The following is a 16,057-nucleotide window of genomic DNA, read 5'->3' as shown; positions in this document are numbered from 1 at the left end:
TCAAGCGATTAGCAGCTGAATGGTAAGCAGCTGGGATGAGAATCATCACCCCCAAATCCAAGACCATGGTTATCAGCCCAAAAATGGTGGAGTGCCCTCTCTGGGTAGAGGAAGAGGTCCCGCCTTTAGTGGAGGAGTTCAAGTATCTCAGGGTCTGGCATAAATGAGGGAAAGATGGAGTAGGAGATCCACAGGTAGATTTGTGCGGCATCAGCAGTTATGCAGACTCCACACTGATCTGTATTGATGAATAGGGAGCTGAGCCCAAAGGCAAAGCTCTCAATTTACTGGTCAATCTACGTTCCTACCCTCACCTATGTTTACAAGCTAGGGGTCATGACTGAAGTAACAAGATCGTGGATCCAAGCAGCACAAATGAGTTATCTCCGCAGCGTCCAGGCTCTCCCTCAGAGACTGGGTGAGGCGTTAAAAAGGTAAAAAAAGAGTTAATAATGAAACTCCATATTGTATAACACACAGGAAACTCTTCATGTGGGACAGACAAAGCTTTGAGTACATGTATGTGTGTTGGACTGTAAAGACAACTCACATTACAACAGCTTCGGGTTTGTATTTGTCCTCGATTCAGCTCTGGCATCAGCAATCCTAAAATGTCAAGAATTATCCACTCAAATTCACCCCTGAGGACAATGGAGACAACCACACAGACAGCTGCGGTCAGTCTCACAGACACCAACAGCTCGTGGGACTATCTCTCCAATAGCCAGATAGACTCGCACTGGCACCATGTCCAGAACCGTGAGGATACCATACATTCACACATTAAATGGATGGATTACCCCATCCACACACTCACAGAGGGAACACACAATAGGGTCCGGTCCGGATAGCTAAACACGAAAGCACTATACTATGTGTGGTGGGTGGGTGGGGTGGAGGAGTTAAGAACCCATGTTTTGTTGATGAACACATCCTTTACATCCCCAAAAGAGCTTGTCTTTCTATGCTTTCTGTGACATAGAGTTACAACAAGTGTTATTGCTTCCTGCCAGGATAAGAGTAAAGCCGTTATGTAAAGTTTCTGTTGCTTCTCTGCTGTGTTGTTATGATAGTGTAAGAATAAGTCGAAGGAGAGGCAGCCTCTCATCTCACGGAGCCTCTCATGGAATGAAATTATATCCCTGAAGCCGTTTATATCAATCTGTTGTTTATCAGGGTGTGCTTGTTTCTATTGCAAGCAAAACTAATCCCATCTTAAGCCCATTTCCGTCCTTTACCCCATTCTAGCCAGTTATGACAATTTCCCCTTTCTTTTTTTCTTTTCTGGTTGGGAATCTGCTTTTACTTGATCTTTATAAGTTGTAATTTGAAACAATCTGAACGGAATATTGTTTCAAATATTAAAAGATTATAATTTGTTCTAACCCACCTAAAGGCCACTAGGAGTACTACACAGGTTGATTTATTCAGTAGAGTGAGTGAAGAAAGGAAGGAAGCTTATGTGCAGAAATAAGTCTGTTTTATAAGTTATAATTCAGATAAAATAGTGCGTTCATGTGTTGATTTCTGCTAAAAAAAAGAACAATGGAGAGACAAGGATGGACAATATAACAGGGAAGCAAAATAAGTGAAACCTGTCAGCTGTAGCTGCGACACCCCAGAGGAAATACTAAGTATTACACCTACTCCACAACCATAAACAACCAACCTTTTTAGGGAATTCACTCCACACAAAACATAGCCAGATAACAATGGCAAGTGTTATTCGCTACACAGCAACAGGAACCAACTCACAAGGGCTGTTCACTACACACCCACAGGAGCCTAGTCACAAAGGCTATTCACTACACAGCAAGCAGGAGCCATAGCTAGACCAAACTAAATAAAAGACAGAGAAATAAACACAATACTGAAGTGGAGGTGGTTTCATAATATAGCTGGAGCTACAGGACAGATGTTTTCTCACCGCCAGCACAGCTAAGTTGCACAGGAGCTTGCCTTTCAACATTTGCTGCATGAATGCAGTTTAAAAGAACAAAGGGGGATCCTGTGCTCTGAGCTACCTGTGTCTCGTCATGTCACATCACCATCTTCTTCTTCTGCTTTTGGCTTCTCCCTTCAGGGGTCACCACAGCTAATCAACCTTCTCCATCCAACCCTAATGTCTGTATCCTTCTCTCTCACACCAACTTCCTTCATATCCTCTCTCACTACATCCATAAATCTTGTCTTTGTTCCTCCTTGAGACCTCCTGCCTTGCAGCTCCAATTCCAGCATCTGTCTACCAATATATTCACTATCCCTCCTTTTTACATGACCGAACCATCTCAGTCTGGCTTCTCTGACTTTTTCTCCAAAACATCCAACATGTGCAGTTCCTCTGATGGAATCATTCCTGATCCTATCCATCCTGGTCTCTTCCAAAGAGAACCTTAACATCTTCATCTCTGCGACTTCTAGCTCTGTCTCCTTTCTTTTCGTCAATGTAACTGTTTCTAGGGCATACAGCATCGCTGGTCTCACCCCTATTTTATATACCTTTCCTTTCATTCTGGCTGATAGTCTTCTATCACATAGTACCCCTGATACTTTTCTCCACCCATTCCACCTGCTTGAACCCATCTCTTCACCTCTTGTCCATACTCTGTTGCTCTGGACTGTTGCCCCCAAGTACCTGAAATCCTCCAACTTCTTGATCTCCACTCCCTGTAGCCTCACCGTTCCACCCAGGTTCCTCTCATTCACACACATATACTCTGTCTTGCTGCGGCTAACTTTCTTTCCTCTCATTTCCAGAGCATACCTGCACCTCTCTAGATTTTTCTCAACACTTTTCTCGACACTTCCACTCCTCCACAAGTTTATAATCAGGACCAACTGCCTTTCCACTCTTTATCCTCTTCAATGCCTTCCTCACTTAACTTTTAATCTCTGCTACTTTGTGGTCTACAATAGTCATCTCTCCTACCCCAGCCCCTCTTTCATTTTCCACATCCATCAGCTCTTCAAAGTACTCTTTCCATCTTCCCATCACTTCTTTTGCACCTGTCAATACATCTCCCTCTCTATCCTTAATCACCTGGACCTGTTGTACATTCGTATGTCACATGACCATAAGGCTACCCAAAAATTAAAGGGCCAATGTTTCCTGTCACATTTGTATTTGTATATTTATGAAAAAAATGTTTTACAGAGGTTAATGTGATAGGTGGTCACCAGAACAAAAGTTTATTCTGAGGTTTGGGAGCATCTGCCAGTTTCACAGCCACTTCTTTCTCAAAGTTGTAGGCCTTTCAAACAGATAGAAAACAATATCTATCCCTGACACAGGAGGGAGACAGGTCACCCTGTTACCTCCTGCGATATACCAGTCTGGGAGCAAACACACAACGATGTCTGGAGAGACTCACAACACCTTTAATTTTTGTTGAGTTTCATCATTCTTTACATTACAACACATGTTTACCAAAGACTGAACATAGGCATGATTGAAACAGAAGGACTTGGTTTCAGCTGAACCGCTATAATGAATGTTTGATAGTCATGAATTTAAAGTGTTTGGCCTTAAAACAAAAGTAGGGAAAACATTAGAATGAAAAAAAACTTCTATTTTGCATGTTCTTTCAGGAAATTGGTGCTGCATGTATGGTACATCAATACTGGGTATCTAATGCCTAATTGTAAACTCTTTGTCAGTACAATTAAGGTTCACTGACATTTGCATCACTTGCGCTAACCATAACTCTGAACTAGTGAAGTGACTCAAGACAATGTTGTTTACTTATGAGTCAGGTGTAGTGGTCAGATAATGCACTTTTAAAATAGCAAAAGTTTGGCCTTGCAATTACTTAATGAAAATGTACAATGCTAAGCAATTTGAAGACTTCACTCCAGGTAGTCTTCATCGGGCCAAAAGTTGCCCTGCTCTAAGGTCCCTCTTTTTACAAATGGGTTGGGATCAGGCATCATCAGCCTGATAGCAGCCTATTCATTTAATCAGTGAGAGATCCAACATATGCAGGATCAGGACTAAGAAACACTGGCAAAGACTTGATTTCCCCTCCTTGTTTCCTCCCCACACCCACTCTACCTATCTGCTCTGCTACACTCTGATGCTTTGATTCTACTGTGCAATGACCTTTTGCATATCAGTACCTGTTAATACCTGTTCTATTCTGTTATGAATTATTGTGACCGTTGTCTGGCTTGGATTTCTCTTGGTTTTCAGTTAGACGCTCTTAAGCGCTCTGCAGCTTGTTGCAATGTAATCTGTCAGTGAAGGCAGATCCCGTACGGGACACTGATCACAACACAATCCCAGGTATAGCTGGGTTTCGTAGAGTTTAGAAGTTATGACAGCTTTTCACTGCAGGCTAATGTGTATGATATCAGTCTAGTGGGGTAGGATTTATTAAAATTGTGTTGTATGAGAATTTATTTAATTTCATTCCGCTAATAAACTCAACCGCTAATAAACAAAGAGACCATGCACATTTCAACACATTTAAAAAATAGTCTGCTCATTACAATAAACACATAAATCACAGCTAGGTTGCAGCTTTAATATTCAATTAGACTTAATAATAGGATTATAAATATGTTACTTGAAAGAGGCTGTTTTAATTCTCATGGTCCTTCACTTGCTGTGTTTGTTTTCCTTCTTCTTTTCTGTCCATGATTATCTTTTGGAAAATAGGTCTCAATTTGCCTGCATGATTAAATAAAGACAGAATTTAAAAACCAAACACAAATGCACACATTAAGTACAGATACCATTGGACTGCCTAATCAGCGTTCAGTTAAAAAGAGAACATATGAAACCTTGATTTGACAGATGAAAGCTGACAATCAGTAACTCTACCTGATTATTTTTTGATGAGACCCAAAGCTTGTGAATAGAAACGTTAATCTGTGATCAAGCTGAGAATCAGCCACAGGACCAAAGTCAGCTGCAAAAAATAATGTATTTGATTGTTTGTTTTGGTCCTACCGTTTAGCTTGTATGGGGACAACTATAGCCTGAATAATTTACAAGCATTGCATGCATTATTGCAAAACAACTACAAGTGATTTGTGGTTTCCCTTAAAACTACTATAATATTGTTCATGTCCCCAACACTAAAAAGACCCTTTTATCTTTACTACTGTGGAATAAATAAACCCTTCAAAATCCTCTGTTTTTTCAAGATGAAAACTAAAAGGTTGTGCTAACTGCACATACACCTGTTTCTCGTGTAATTCACATATGGAAACATCCAGAGAAATTCGATGTAAAGTCTGGCACCTCGAACATTCCTGAGTAATGTCTGTTGTAAGGAACACCAGCCCGTGATATAATGGATTATTGTTACAATAGGCTACCTCCGTAAGCTCTTCCAAGAATACATTTCTGCTTCTACTTCCTCAGGTCCGGACACACACCTAGCCATTCAAATTGTAGCAAAGAAAATGCCATTCATTTGAGAGTTTTGGGATTTGGTTGCCACACCTTAGAAGCTTATTGTGCTACGGGTTACTTTCGATGCAATTGGACCAGAATTTTATCATTTGGCCGTGGGCACTCATGATTTCAAAGCTGGGCATTTGAGAATGTGCTAATGGGTTTGTCTAGTCATCTCACTTTGGCACCTTATTTAAGTTATACAGATTCCAGTACCTGTTTTTGCTTCAATGCAAAAACAATGCGTTTAGAACAGATCGCTTGCTGTCTACAGATTGTACAAAGTGAAACATGAAATCAGTTGGGCTGCATAAGGTATGATTGTCCTGAAACTTCATTCTCATTTCCCGATAGAATCACTCAATAAAAATTACCATAATTAAAGAGAAAATTGAATGCCAATCATCAAAATCTGTTCACATGTATACAATTTTGTACTTAAACCTGTCAAATTTCAGTTAGTCGACCATATTAAAACAGGAATCGTCAAAGTGCAAATATTTGTTATCACATACTCAACAGAAATGCCTTTCAAGTGCAAGGGGTATAGTATTAGTTAGGCATCAGGACCTTAAAGTGCACCTACCAGAAATGTAGAAAGGATCAGGTAGGATTGAACAGAAAAAAGAAAGGAAGGAAATAAGCTGCTGTTACCTGCCATGAATTGTCTTGGAATATTTGTCCTTGAACTTCTTTGAAAAAAAACTTTTGATGAAACTAGTTCATTGAGTATTCATGAAATGCAGCTTCTCTGCCAATGGCAAGACACCCACAGGGGCTATTAACACTCCACTCACATATAAAATCACATACAGACTCCCTGGTTGCTGTCATACACTGAGGTCGTGTGTTAATGCACTATTGAACAACTGCATATGAAAGTCAGTACATCAGGAGCTTTTCACTTAGATTTAGATTTGAATATGGTTTGAATAGAAAAACTGAAAACTTGTCATCAACATCATTTGCCTGTAAGCATAATCCACTGTCATTTGAGTACATTTAGCAAAGTGAACAAAATTTTGTTCACTTGTTCTGGCAATTGCACTTTGAGAACTCGAACTTTGGCTGTCCTTAAAAGCTCATTGCTCAAAGAAAGTCATTGTCATCTACTTTTTAAAAACCTGATTAAACCGATCAGGTCAAGCCAAATGCCTTTTTTTGCTCTTGGTCAATAACTGAATGCATAACTGCATGTTTTCCAATTTTGCATTTGACCATATTTTATCTCTCCTCTTACTTGCCTTACTTGCCTGTGTCTGTGCAGTCACTATATTTTTTGTTTATAAATGTATAAAAGAATTTCAATTAAGAAACTGCCTTTAGTATATGAGCTTTTCTTCGCTATTGTTCATGTAAATGTCCGTGCCCATCAATAGTAAGATGTCTGCTCCCATGTCTGCTTTTTATGTGTTGGGAAATCACAATTTTGGAATTACTGCCTCCAGAGCAGTGAGTTATGCAATACTCAAATGAAACAAAAGGAACTGAATATTCTTATTATTATTACCACAAAGTAAGTATAATTTTTGAGGCACTTAATATAATTGAATAGCTAACCAAAGATTGCAGATACACTGTAAACTGGAACAGATGAGTACTGTAAAAAAACACATTCATATTTATACTCATAAATATAACTGCTAACCAACAAGCAAGTTTACCTTTAGAAAATCAGGCCTTTTCGAATTATGCAAAGGGGTCATTCTTACATCCTGTAAATTAATTAAGAAAAAAAAAATATTTTAAGGGGTCTATTTTGATTTGTAGTCTTAAGAAATAAAAGATCTTGAAAGAGGAAAAATCCAGACCAAAAAAGGATCCACCATGCAGAATTCCAAACTAGTGCTACTGAGGCATTTATGTTTATAGCAATCAGACTGACTGTTTCATGTCCTAACAAAATGATCCTGTCAACAGTGCTATCCCTACATCATTTTAAAAAGTAAAGCTTCAACCTCGATTTTTTTTCATTATGATTTGGACTGATAGGGAGGATAGCAGCTCAATTATTTGATAATGACTTTACTTTGAGACTATGTTAAGGCCCATATCTATGTGTAGGTGCTAAATTTGTTGGGTAAGGTGGCAGGGGAATGCAAACCCCTTGCGTTCACTGCTGTGATTCTTTATAGAAATTCATATTTATAATGTATTCACTACCATCAAAGGGAATCTCACAAAGTTTTAGGTCATGGTTCATTTCCTACCCTGATGGCGAGAAAGCACTGATTGACTTCCATTTCAGATGGTATATATAATGTATATAATATGTGCTCTTGAAATAGTCTTGACTCACTATAGAATGGATACTATTACACTTATTGTTTCTTCTCTTTGCATGATGTGTTTGTTCCTGCTTCATTTTAGATTTAGGGTATGAGTAATTATAATCACTGTCATATCAAATGAGTTTCTATATTGTTCTACAGCAAAGTAGTTACATTTTACTGAACTTGACAAAATGATGCAGAGTTTCTTATTTTCCAGTCCAGTATTGTTTACAATGTTAGAAAAGTTCTAATCCTTCTATTCCCTATTAACATTCATCTGTCTGTGCTTGTTGTGGATATGTCCAATTCCCGTGAAGTACTGCTAACCTTAAAATACACAACTAATTGCATAATATTGAATCTCAACTCAATGTAAATGTAAGCCTCATTTCAAGCACAACTCCCAAACTTATATCGAAATCCAAATAGCATAAAAAGCCACATAGAATACTATTAAAGGTTGCTCTGTGCACCTGTTCAAATCAATATTATTTTCCTACAAAGTTAAGCACTTAAGGTCTACAATAATGTTGACAAATTAAATCAAGGGAATTTGAATTGAAAACCTAACATTTTAACTTACATGGTGCTTTTAAATGCTATCGTATGGTGATAATTTCAAATGCAAAAAGAATTTCATTTTTGTATTGATTGTGTTTGTATGTATCTTTGTTCAGCAAGTTTTACCCCCCTTGGGTGTCTAATCACAGTGTTCTGCCAGATCACCGTAGAGCACCCTCAGTTGGCAATTAGAATATATTATCATGATTACATATTTTTTTCGCAGTTGGACCTGTGAGTCACTCTGCAATTTCAGTCCGTCTCTCTGGTCAAGCTCAACACAGTTTAAAAGTGCGGTGGTGGCATTCGATTAAAATAAATGAGTCAAGACATTTTTGCCAGATGCAAACAAAGATATGAATAGTCTTTTTATGTATGTATGCAGCACACCTCTTATGTGTGTTTGTCTAAGCACATTGGGTGGCCAGGTGAATGACTAGTTGTCTGCACAAAAACCAGAGCAGGTCTTTAAGTACACTTACACTTTTGTCCATCCTTTGAAGTGGGCCAACCATTTCACAGGCAAGAACCTCAGTCTGAATATGTAACTTGGTCATTTTCAACCTAATGACCCCCATACCTCAAAAATCTAAAAATGTTTCATTTGTTGTATCACCTTGTTTTCACTTATGCCTGATACATCATAATCACATTAGGCCTCATGAGTTTAAAAGATGGAAAGTTATCAAACAGAAGCTGATTCTCTCAATATCAACTCAGTAGTGGAGCTTAAATCCTCCCACACCATGGGCAGAGGCAAGGGAGCAGCCAGTCATGCCATGTTTTGAAATGTGACAATGAAGGCAGATGCAATGGGCCCTGTCTTTAACATCACAATGCCCATCGTAGGTGGTATTTCCTAATCCAGCACCCCATTTTTTCAATCGAAAATATAATCACACAAGTCTGCAAAACATATACTTCACTTACAATGCAGCAAAAATATATGAAAGATTTTAAAATTAACAATAATAATAAAAACAATAACAATAATTATTATAATCATTATTACATAATTATTACATTATTATATAATCATTATTACTATTACAACCTGTTGTTACACATTGATCAATTTTGAGGATTTTTGCTGTTCTATTGGATGCCCATCTTGCATATTTCTCAGTGTATTTACTAGATATCTGCTAGAACGATGTATTTTTGAGACATTCAGGAAAACACAATTTCTGCCCTCAGCTGGCTCTTCGAGGGAACAGGAGACAATATTTTGATTAAGCGATCATTTTACAAATTCTCACTCACTGGTTAATTTAGATAGTGATGACAACCTGGTCGAACAGAAACAGACGTCCAAGTATCGTGGAACTTACTGTGCTTGTAAAATGAAATTTCTTGATTTGCTCAGACCACAGGTGAAGTCACCTTCCTCTGAACCACACTGCGGATAACAGTTTTAGCACAAAGGTATTCTGGTATTCAAACTATCAAGGAATGTTGAATTTTCTCAATTCCTGTAATTAAATAGGACATGTAAGCTTGAAATAATGAGCAATAATTTACATCCCTTTTATGCCTCCCTCACTCCACCTTTTGGCCTGAATCCAGGCTAATTACCTAAGGGCTCAGCTCTCTCAGACAGCCAGTCTCTTCTCCTGTCTCTTCTGCACTCTTTGTTCTGAGGGCTCTCCTGTTTCCGGTCTAGGTTCAGTACAGGGCAATAATAGAGCAGCCAGTGGGGATTGGAGAACACAGGCATGGGTTAATCTGTTGACCCTAGCCGTTGTGCACAGTAGACTTACCAATGAAGCGCATTTCTCCAGAGCCCAGACCTTGGCTATTACTATAAACTATCTGAAGAGATTGATTCTTAATCTTTCAAACTACAGCTTTGCCCATTGTATGCTGCTGTTAAAAAAGAAACATTTGTCAATTCAAGGAACATGCTTTTTGAGGCATGCTGAGTATAGCTTTTTCACTCTAAAGTCTGGCTCTCCATCCAAATTATATCAACTGACAATGCGTGATTTACAATATCTTTAAATAAACAATGAAAATATTTGTTCTGCTTTTATCTGATTGAAGATAACACAGCAAGTTAAGTCAAGAGGTGATTCAAGATTAAATAGATAAATAGCTTAAGATTTATAAATATATATACAGAATATAGATCAGAGATAAAAATGGTTATAGAGGTCATAGTTTTTCCTGGTGTATGATTTGCACTATCAAGTATTTTAGATAAAATGGAGTTTGTTTTAGAATTATTAAGATGTCTGTATGCATCATATAATTTTTAAATTTTTCTAAAACCTTGTGCTTTGGGATTTTTTAACCCAACATTTCCACTTCCACTATAGACTGGTAATTATTTTACATATCATGTTTGCTCTTGTTTTGTCCTGAGGCAATCTTTTTTACAAATACTGCTGTAGAAGAATGTACCTATGCTGTAAAAACAGGTTTAGATTAACAGGACAGAAGAGAATTTGTTCTAGGGAGACCTTAGTTATGTTATTCAGCACTGCTTACGCTGTAAGCAGTGCTGGAGGCAAAAATTGGTGTAAGCCTTACACCAATTTTTGCCTCCTATTGAGCAAGTTTGTCTGCTAACATTCACAGGTATGCTTCTATCTACAGATTGCATCATGGTCTCCAGGTGTCATACAATATGCAAGCTGAAAAAATTAATCGCAATGAAAGTGTGAATGTATTTAGTGTTCCTGAATCACAAACTTGAAACTTGAATTAGGTCAAAGTAAACTGACTGTAAACCTTTTGCAAATCCGGGGAAGAATTGAACAGATCGGTAAAGACACGGGAGAAGTGGAAGAGGATTTGACAGTAGCAGATGAAGCAAAGGGTGATAGGAGAGGTCGCATGTGAAGAGGTTAGAAGTGGTGGGTGAGTGAAAGGTGGAGGGGAAGAAAGACAGCCCTGCCAAAGGCATATACTTATTGCATAACGTTAAGGCAAGCATATTGCTCATCCACCACCTTCTTCACTGTGGCTCTACGCTACGTCCCAGGGGTTATGTGTAATTATCCACGATGCCACCGTTGTTTGTGTGCGTGACTTTTTTCATCTTGATTTCTTTCTTTTCGTATATCTACCCAGGGAACACCAACAGTGTTTTTGCCTTGGACTACATCAGTGGTGCTCTGAGAGTGAATGGCCAGCTGGACAGAGAAAACCCTCTTTACTCAGGAGGATTCACCCTGACTGTCAAGGTGAGCTGCTGAATGCTTGGAGTGTTTTGGATGAAGAAAGTGTTGCATTCTTGTTTTAATGGTGAACCAGAAAGCTCTGGCTGAGGGTCAATTTGTCTAACTCTGAATGAATAAACAATTTCCATTTGATGTGAGAAAATAACCATGTAAAAAGGTTGTCGGATTATTTTTGCTTTACATCGGCACTATCAGACAATCTGTACAATCTGTATGTTCTAAGATTAATGCTCCAAATGCTTAGAGGCATAGTGCTTGTTGCATGCATTGAACAAAAGCATGCATTTGACCAATCACTGTCACATTTGATTTTCAGTAGATCTATGTTCTTGGTCAGGAATATAAGCACTTGTTGCTGCATTACAAAAGCAAAGTGCAATGACACCTGAATCACACCTTACGCCTTTGACCCCCTTTTAAGGACCCTATATCATTGTTCACCGTACTATCCCAGTTAAGAATCAATCCCGGGTGACTTTACAAGACTTTACAAAACGCAAGAATTTTGTTTTTAAAGACCTTCCCTCCCAATCGTGACCCAAAAGAAATATTAATATATTTGTTAGTTTCTTGAGAGAAGACACTGGACTTTGATCTGCTGATAATGTCCCTTTTGCAGCCTCATATTCAGTAAACAGCCAGCAGTTTGCCCAGAGGCAGCTTGGGGAACAGAGGATGACAAGATAATGGAATGGGATTTTCGAGTCTTTCAAAAAGTTAAAGGTTCCTTTGTTGCCCCCCCCCACCCCCCACCCCCCAAATCATGCCCTACACACCTTGGCCACTTTGCTTTCTTTGTTGTCATTTCTTTTTGCCGAAATTGTGTACTGAGTGTTTGCCATACAGGGGGAACACTTGTACAGGATCACAGGTCTTTTTTGCTGTTTAACTGTTTTACATTGTATAATATGACAGCATTTTAAGTCAAGGGTTGTACCCCACAATAATTATCTTTTAAGGTTATTGAATTGTCTCTCTGAAGCTCATTTTTTTATTGATTTAGCTGTAATTATTGCTTGCAAAAACACACTTCTATGAGATGATTACATGAAGTGTCATTGAGATACAGCTTCCTCTTAGGTTGTTAATCCAGCCTCAGTCTATCTTTGTAATTAAAATCAATAATTGTAGAACTACTATGCTCCTAATGATTGTGATTTGACATGCTAATTCAACAAATGTCTCAACTTCAAGGAGCTTCCATACTGACAAGTGTATGTAGACAGAGATGTATGGGGACAAACAAGACTAAGCTTGTTCAACTGTCTAGAAACCAGCCTGTTGTTTCTGCTTATCCCTCCATTGCTTGTGACATGTATCCATCAATAAACAACCCCAACTGCCCATTCCTATACTTCACTCAGATTTTCTCTCTTTACACAAGTTTCATAACTTCAATAGGCAGGCTCAAAGCATCAGGGAAAATCTGTAATTGTATCTTCTAAATATGATTCCCTTCTCTTAAATCTTATTGTGTGTGCGTGTGTATGCGTTGATGTACTTGTGGTAGTCCGTTCTTAGCCCTTGCTTTCATCATATTTCTGTGATTCCTGTTTGGCTGTCTATTGAGTTTTATGTCCAATAAATGGAAAAGCTGTAAACACCTGGCTGAGAATATGTAATGACCGCCTACCATTGAGAATGACATCTTCTGTATAAAATTTGTATCTCTTATCTCCCTGTATTTCAACTTTTCTCTTCCTTTCTGACTTTGCAATTTCCACTTCCCTCTCGTCATCTACTAGGCAACAGAATTGAAAGATGATCGCAGCCCATCAGATGCCACAGTGAGAACCACATTCACCATCCTTTTAATTGACAAGAATGACAATGCACCAAAATTCAACAGCTCCGAGTACCGTGTTCGTATCACTGAGCTCGCCCAGGTGGGCTTTGCCTTACCGCTCTTTATCCAGGCTGAAGATAAGGATGAGGTGAGTGTATCATAGCAGCCACATAGAGCCAAAATAATGTTTAAATTAGACTTAATCTTGTATTTAGATATACACACCATTCTTCGCTCTACTATGGCTTTTGCCAATCAGAGTAAATAAAGAACATTAACTCAACAACTTAGCAGTTAGTGATGTGGAGGTTTTGATCTTAACAACAAGCTGTGAAAAGCCTGTTGTTAAGATCAAAACCCATTACATTTACCATTCAGGACACTGTTGTGTAAACAGTCTTTGTCATATTGAGCAAATGTGTCCCTATGTACTGACAATCTGACTGCTTTGTTTGTGACTTCATAAATACTCAAGTGCTATTTCACTGCTATGGTTCTGTATACTTGATAGAAACAAAAAAGTAGTAAGCCAGAGATCATAACTATGCCACTGGTCAGCAGGGAGCATTGTGTTCATAAAAAGTACAACAGAAGAGATGGGATTTGACTGCTCTGGCTTGTCTAATTTCCTCTCGAATGTCTGCCTCCATTCTAGAGCTGGGCACAAACATTTCTTTTAACATTTCGGTGTCAACCAAAAACCCTGGTCATGGTAATGTAAAGTATGGGTCCACGCATTATCACCATGTGTTTGTTTTACTCTGTAAACACCAGTTATATTGCGCACGCTTTGGTATTTTGACCGCTGTCCATTCATCTCCGCCTATAATTTAGCTAGTTTAACGGACTATAGTGGAAGCGCAATGCCAGAAAGTTTTGCTCCAAAGATGAGCTGAAATCAAAAATGCTCAATGAATGAATTCTGAGGATTTCATTTTGGAGCTTTTATAGCCATTGAAGCTATTTAAGTCAGAAACAGGACATCTGTCTAATTGCAGGTCCTGAACTGTACTTTAAATACATTTTATGAAAATTGGGCTTCCTGTGGTTTGTCCTCAACAATACAAAAGCCTACCCACCTTTTCAGTGAGAAGTGTGTGGATAGATATTATTCTATAACATCGTATAGCATTATTAATATTATTCTTTAGATGTAGAAGCCATAATGGCAAGCTTAATGAGCTGTGTGTACGTGTGTGTGTGTGTGTGTGTGTGTGTGTGTGTGTGTGTTATATGTTAAATGCAATGTATTGCATCATGTTTTTGCATGCTATAGTGCTTCGGCTACTTACTTTAAAGTGTATCTAGTAAATGTGGTGAGAGTCACACAACCAAAGAAATATTCTGAGATAAAACACTTTTGTTGAAGCGTCTCTCTCGCTCTCTCTCTTTCCCCATCTCTTATATGTTCACATGCTTGCTTATATAGCCTGAGACCAGCAAGCACATTGAACTCAAATACAATTAATTTTGGTCTGGAAGAGATGGGATAGAGCATCAAATTATACCTAACGAGGAAAATCAATCACCTAGGATGCAGATAAGCCGAAAGCTAGTCAACTCTGATTGATTCACGCACAGAAGCTGCCAGGGTGGAATTTGACAGATAAGTGCAAGTCAAGTGGATAAAGAAAAAAAAAAAGGTCCAGAGTAGAAAAAGGAGGAGATGAGAGGAGAGGAGAGGAGAGGAGAGGAGAGGAGAGGAGAGGAGAGGAGAGGAGAGGAGAGGAGAGGAGAGGAGAGGAGAGGAGAGGAGAGGAGAGGAGAGGAGAGGAGAGGAGAGGGGGAGGCTAAAATAAAAGTAGCCTGCTATAGTGCAAAACTCAATGTCTGAATAATTGAACGAGTGGGCGGAAGAAGAGAAGAAGAAAAAGAAATCATATGAAAAATGAGTAGCAGAAGTATTTACCAGCACAGATGTTTACCAATTTCAGGGACCATATGGTTTGCTCCTGTCTTTGTTGCAATAGCTACATGACCAGGCAACTGATGTGATATAATCACCCTGGATCAGGGCCACTATGCTCCTGGCATTATGACACTGAGTAGGTGATAATTTAACCAACGTGCAACATAAAATACAAACTTCACAAATAAATAAACATGTCTCCACTCTACCATTTTTGCATTGTAACACCATGTCTAAAGTGTCAGATTCTCATACATGCAATTCAGGGAATTAAATTTTTAACATTTTGTGAAGTATTTTGTATTCCTTTTTTGAGCCATTAAACCTGCATGTCAGGACTGAAATGCACACTCATTTACACTCCACTACACCTGCACTGTAATCTCACTTTTTCCAGGTACAAGGGATTATAGCCAGACATTTCATTTCTCAGACCATGACACAAGTGGTAGTTACCTCTCACAGCATTTGTCCCTCGCATCATTCTTCTGCTTGGCTAGCATCTATAAAAGTTTGCTGCTTGAACTTGTCACCAAAGTTTGTAGCTTTGTGACTGTCATTTCTGACAGGGTGCTTTTATTTGGGGGCCTCTAAAGGCAAAGGCAAATGGATGAGCAATTACTTTTATGGGCAGTTTAAGGTGACATCCCTGCATATTGGATGGTCCTTTAAGTAGGAGTCATCAGCCACAATGGTTCTTCCAGAGGTGGAAACAAAAACAAGGGGGCTATTTCAACTGCCAGCATAATGCCAATCGGCCACTGCACCCTTCTTCTTCTGTCTACCACAATAGCTTTGTGATTGGCCGCCCTGCAGGTTTATGACTATAGAGCTCTAGGGATATTTTTTTCAGCTCAAGGATGCTGCAGGATTCTCTGGGACGCAATGTCACTTTGATGCTCTTTCTCTTTATTGAACCTTTTTTTGTGTGTGTTTGAAGGA

At 38.8% G+C, this 16,057-nt stretch overlaps 1 protein-coding gene across 1 annotated transcript in view; it reads left to right on the top strand.

Moving 5' to 3' along the window:
• The window catches only part of LOC147236276 (cadherin-23-like), an 86,217-nt gene that overhangs the window by 45,360 nt on the left and 24,800 nt on the right, over positions 1 to 16,057 (top strand). Inside the window, exons 8-9 of the mRNA XM_086160707.1 lie at positions 11,311 to 11,423; positions 13,166 to 13,354. Of these exons, the coding sequence (XP_086016833.1) occupies positions 11,311 to 11,423; positions 13,166 to 13,354 (302 nt within the window). The remainder of the gene's footprint in view (positions 1 to 11,310; positions 11,424 to 13,165; positions 13,355 to 16,057) is intronic.

The sequence above is a fragment of the Fistularia commersonii genome, chromosome 2, assembly GCF_037954325.1.
Source record: "Fistularia commersonii isolate RoL2024-O1a breed Wild chromosome 2, RoL_Fcom_v1.0, whole genome shotgun sequence".
Lineage (NCBI taxonomy): Eukaryota > Metazoa > Chordata > Actinopteri > Syngnathiformes > Fistulariidae > Fistularia > Fistularia commersonii.
Note: the sequence above shows the minus strand (reverse complement) of the source record. Positions and strands in the feature narration are given on the sequence as shown.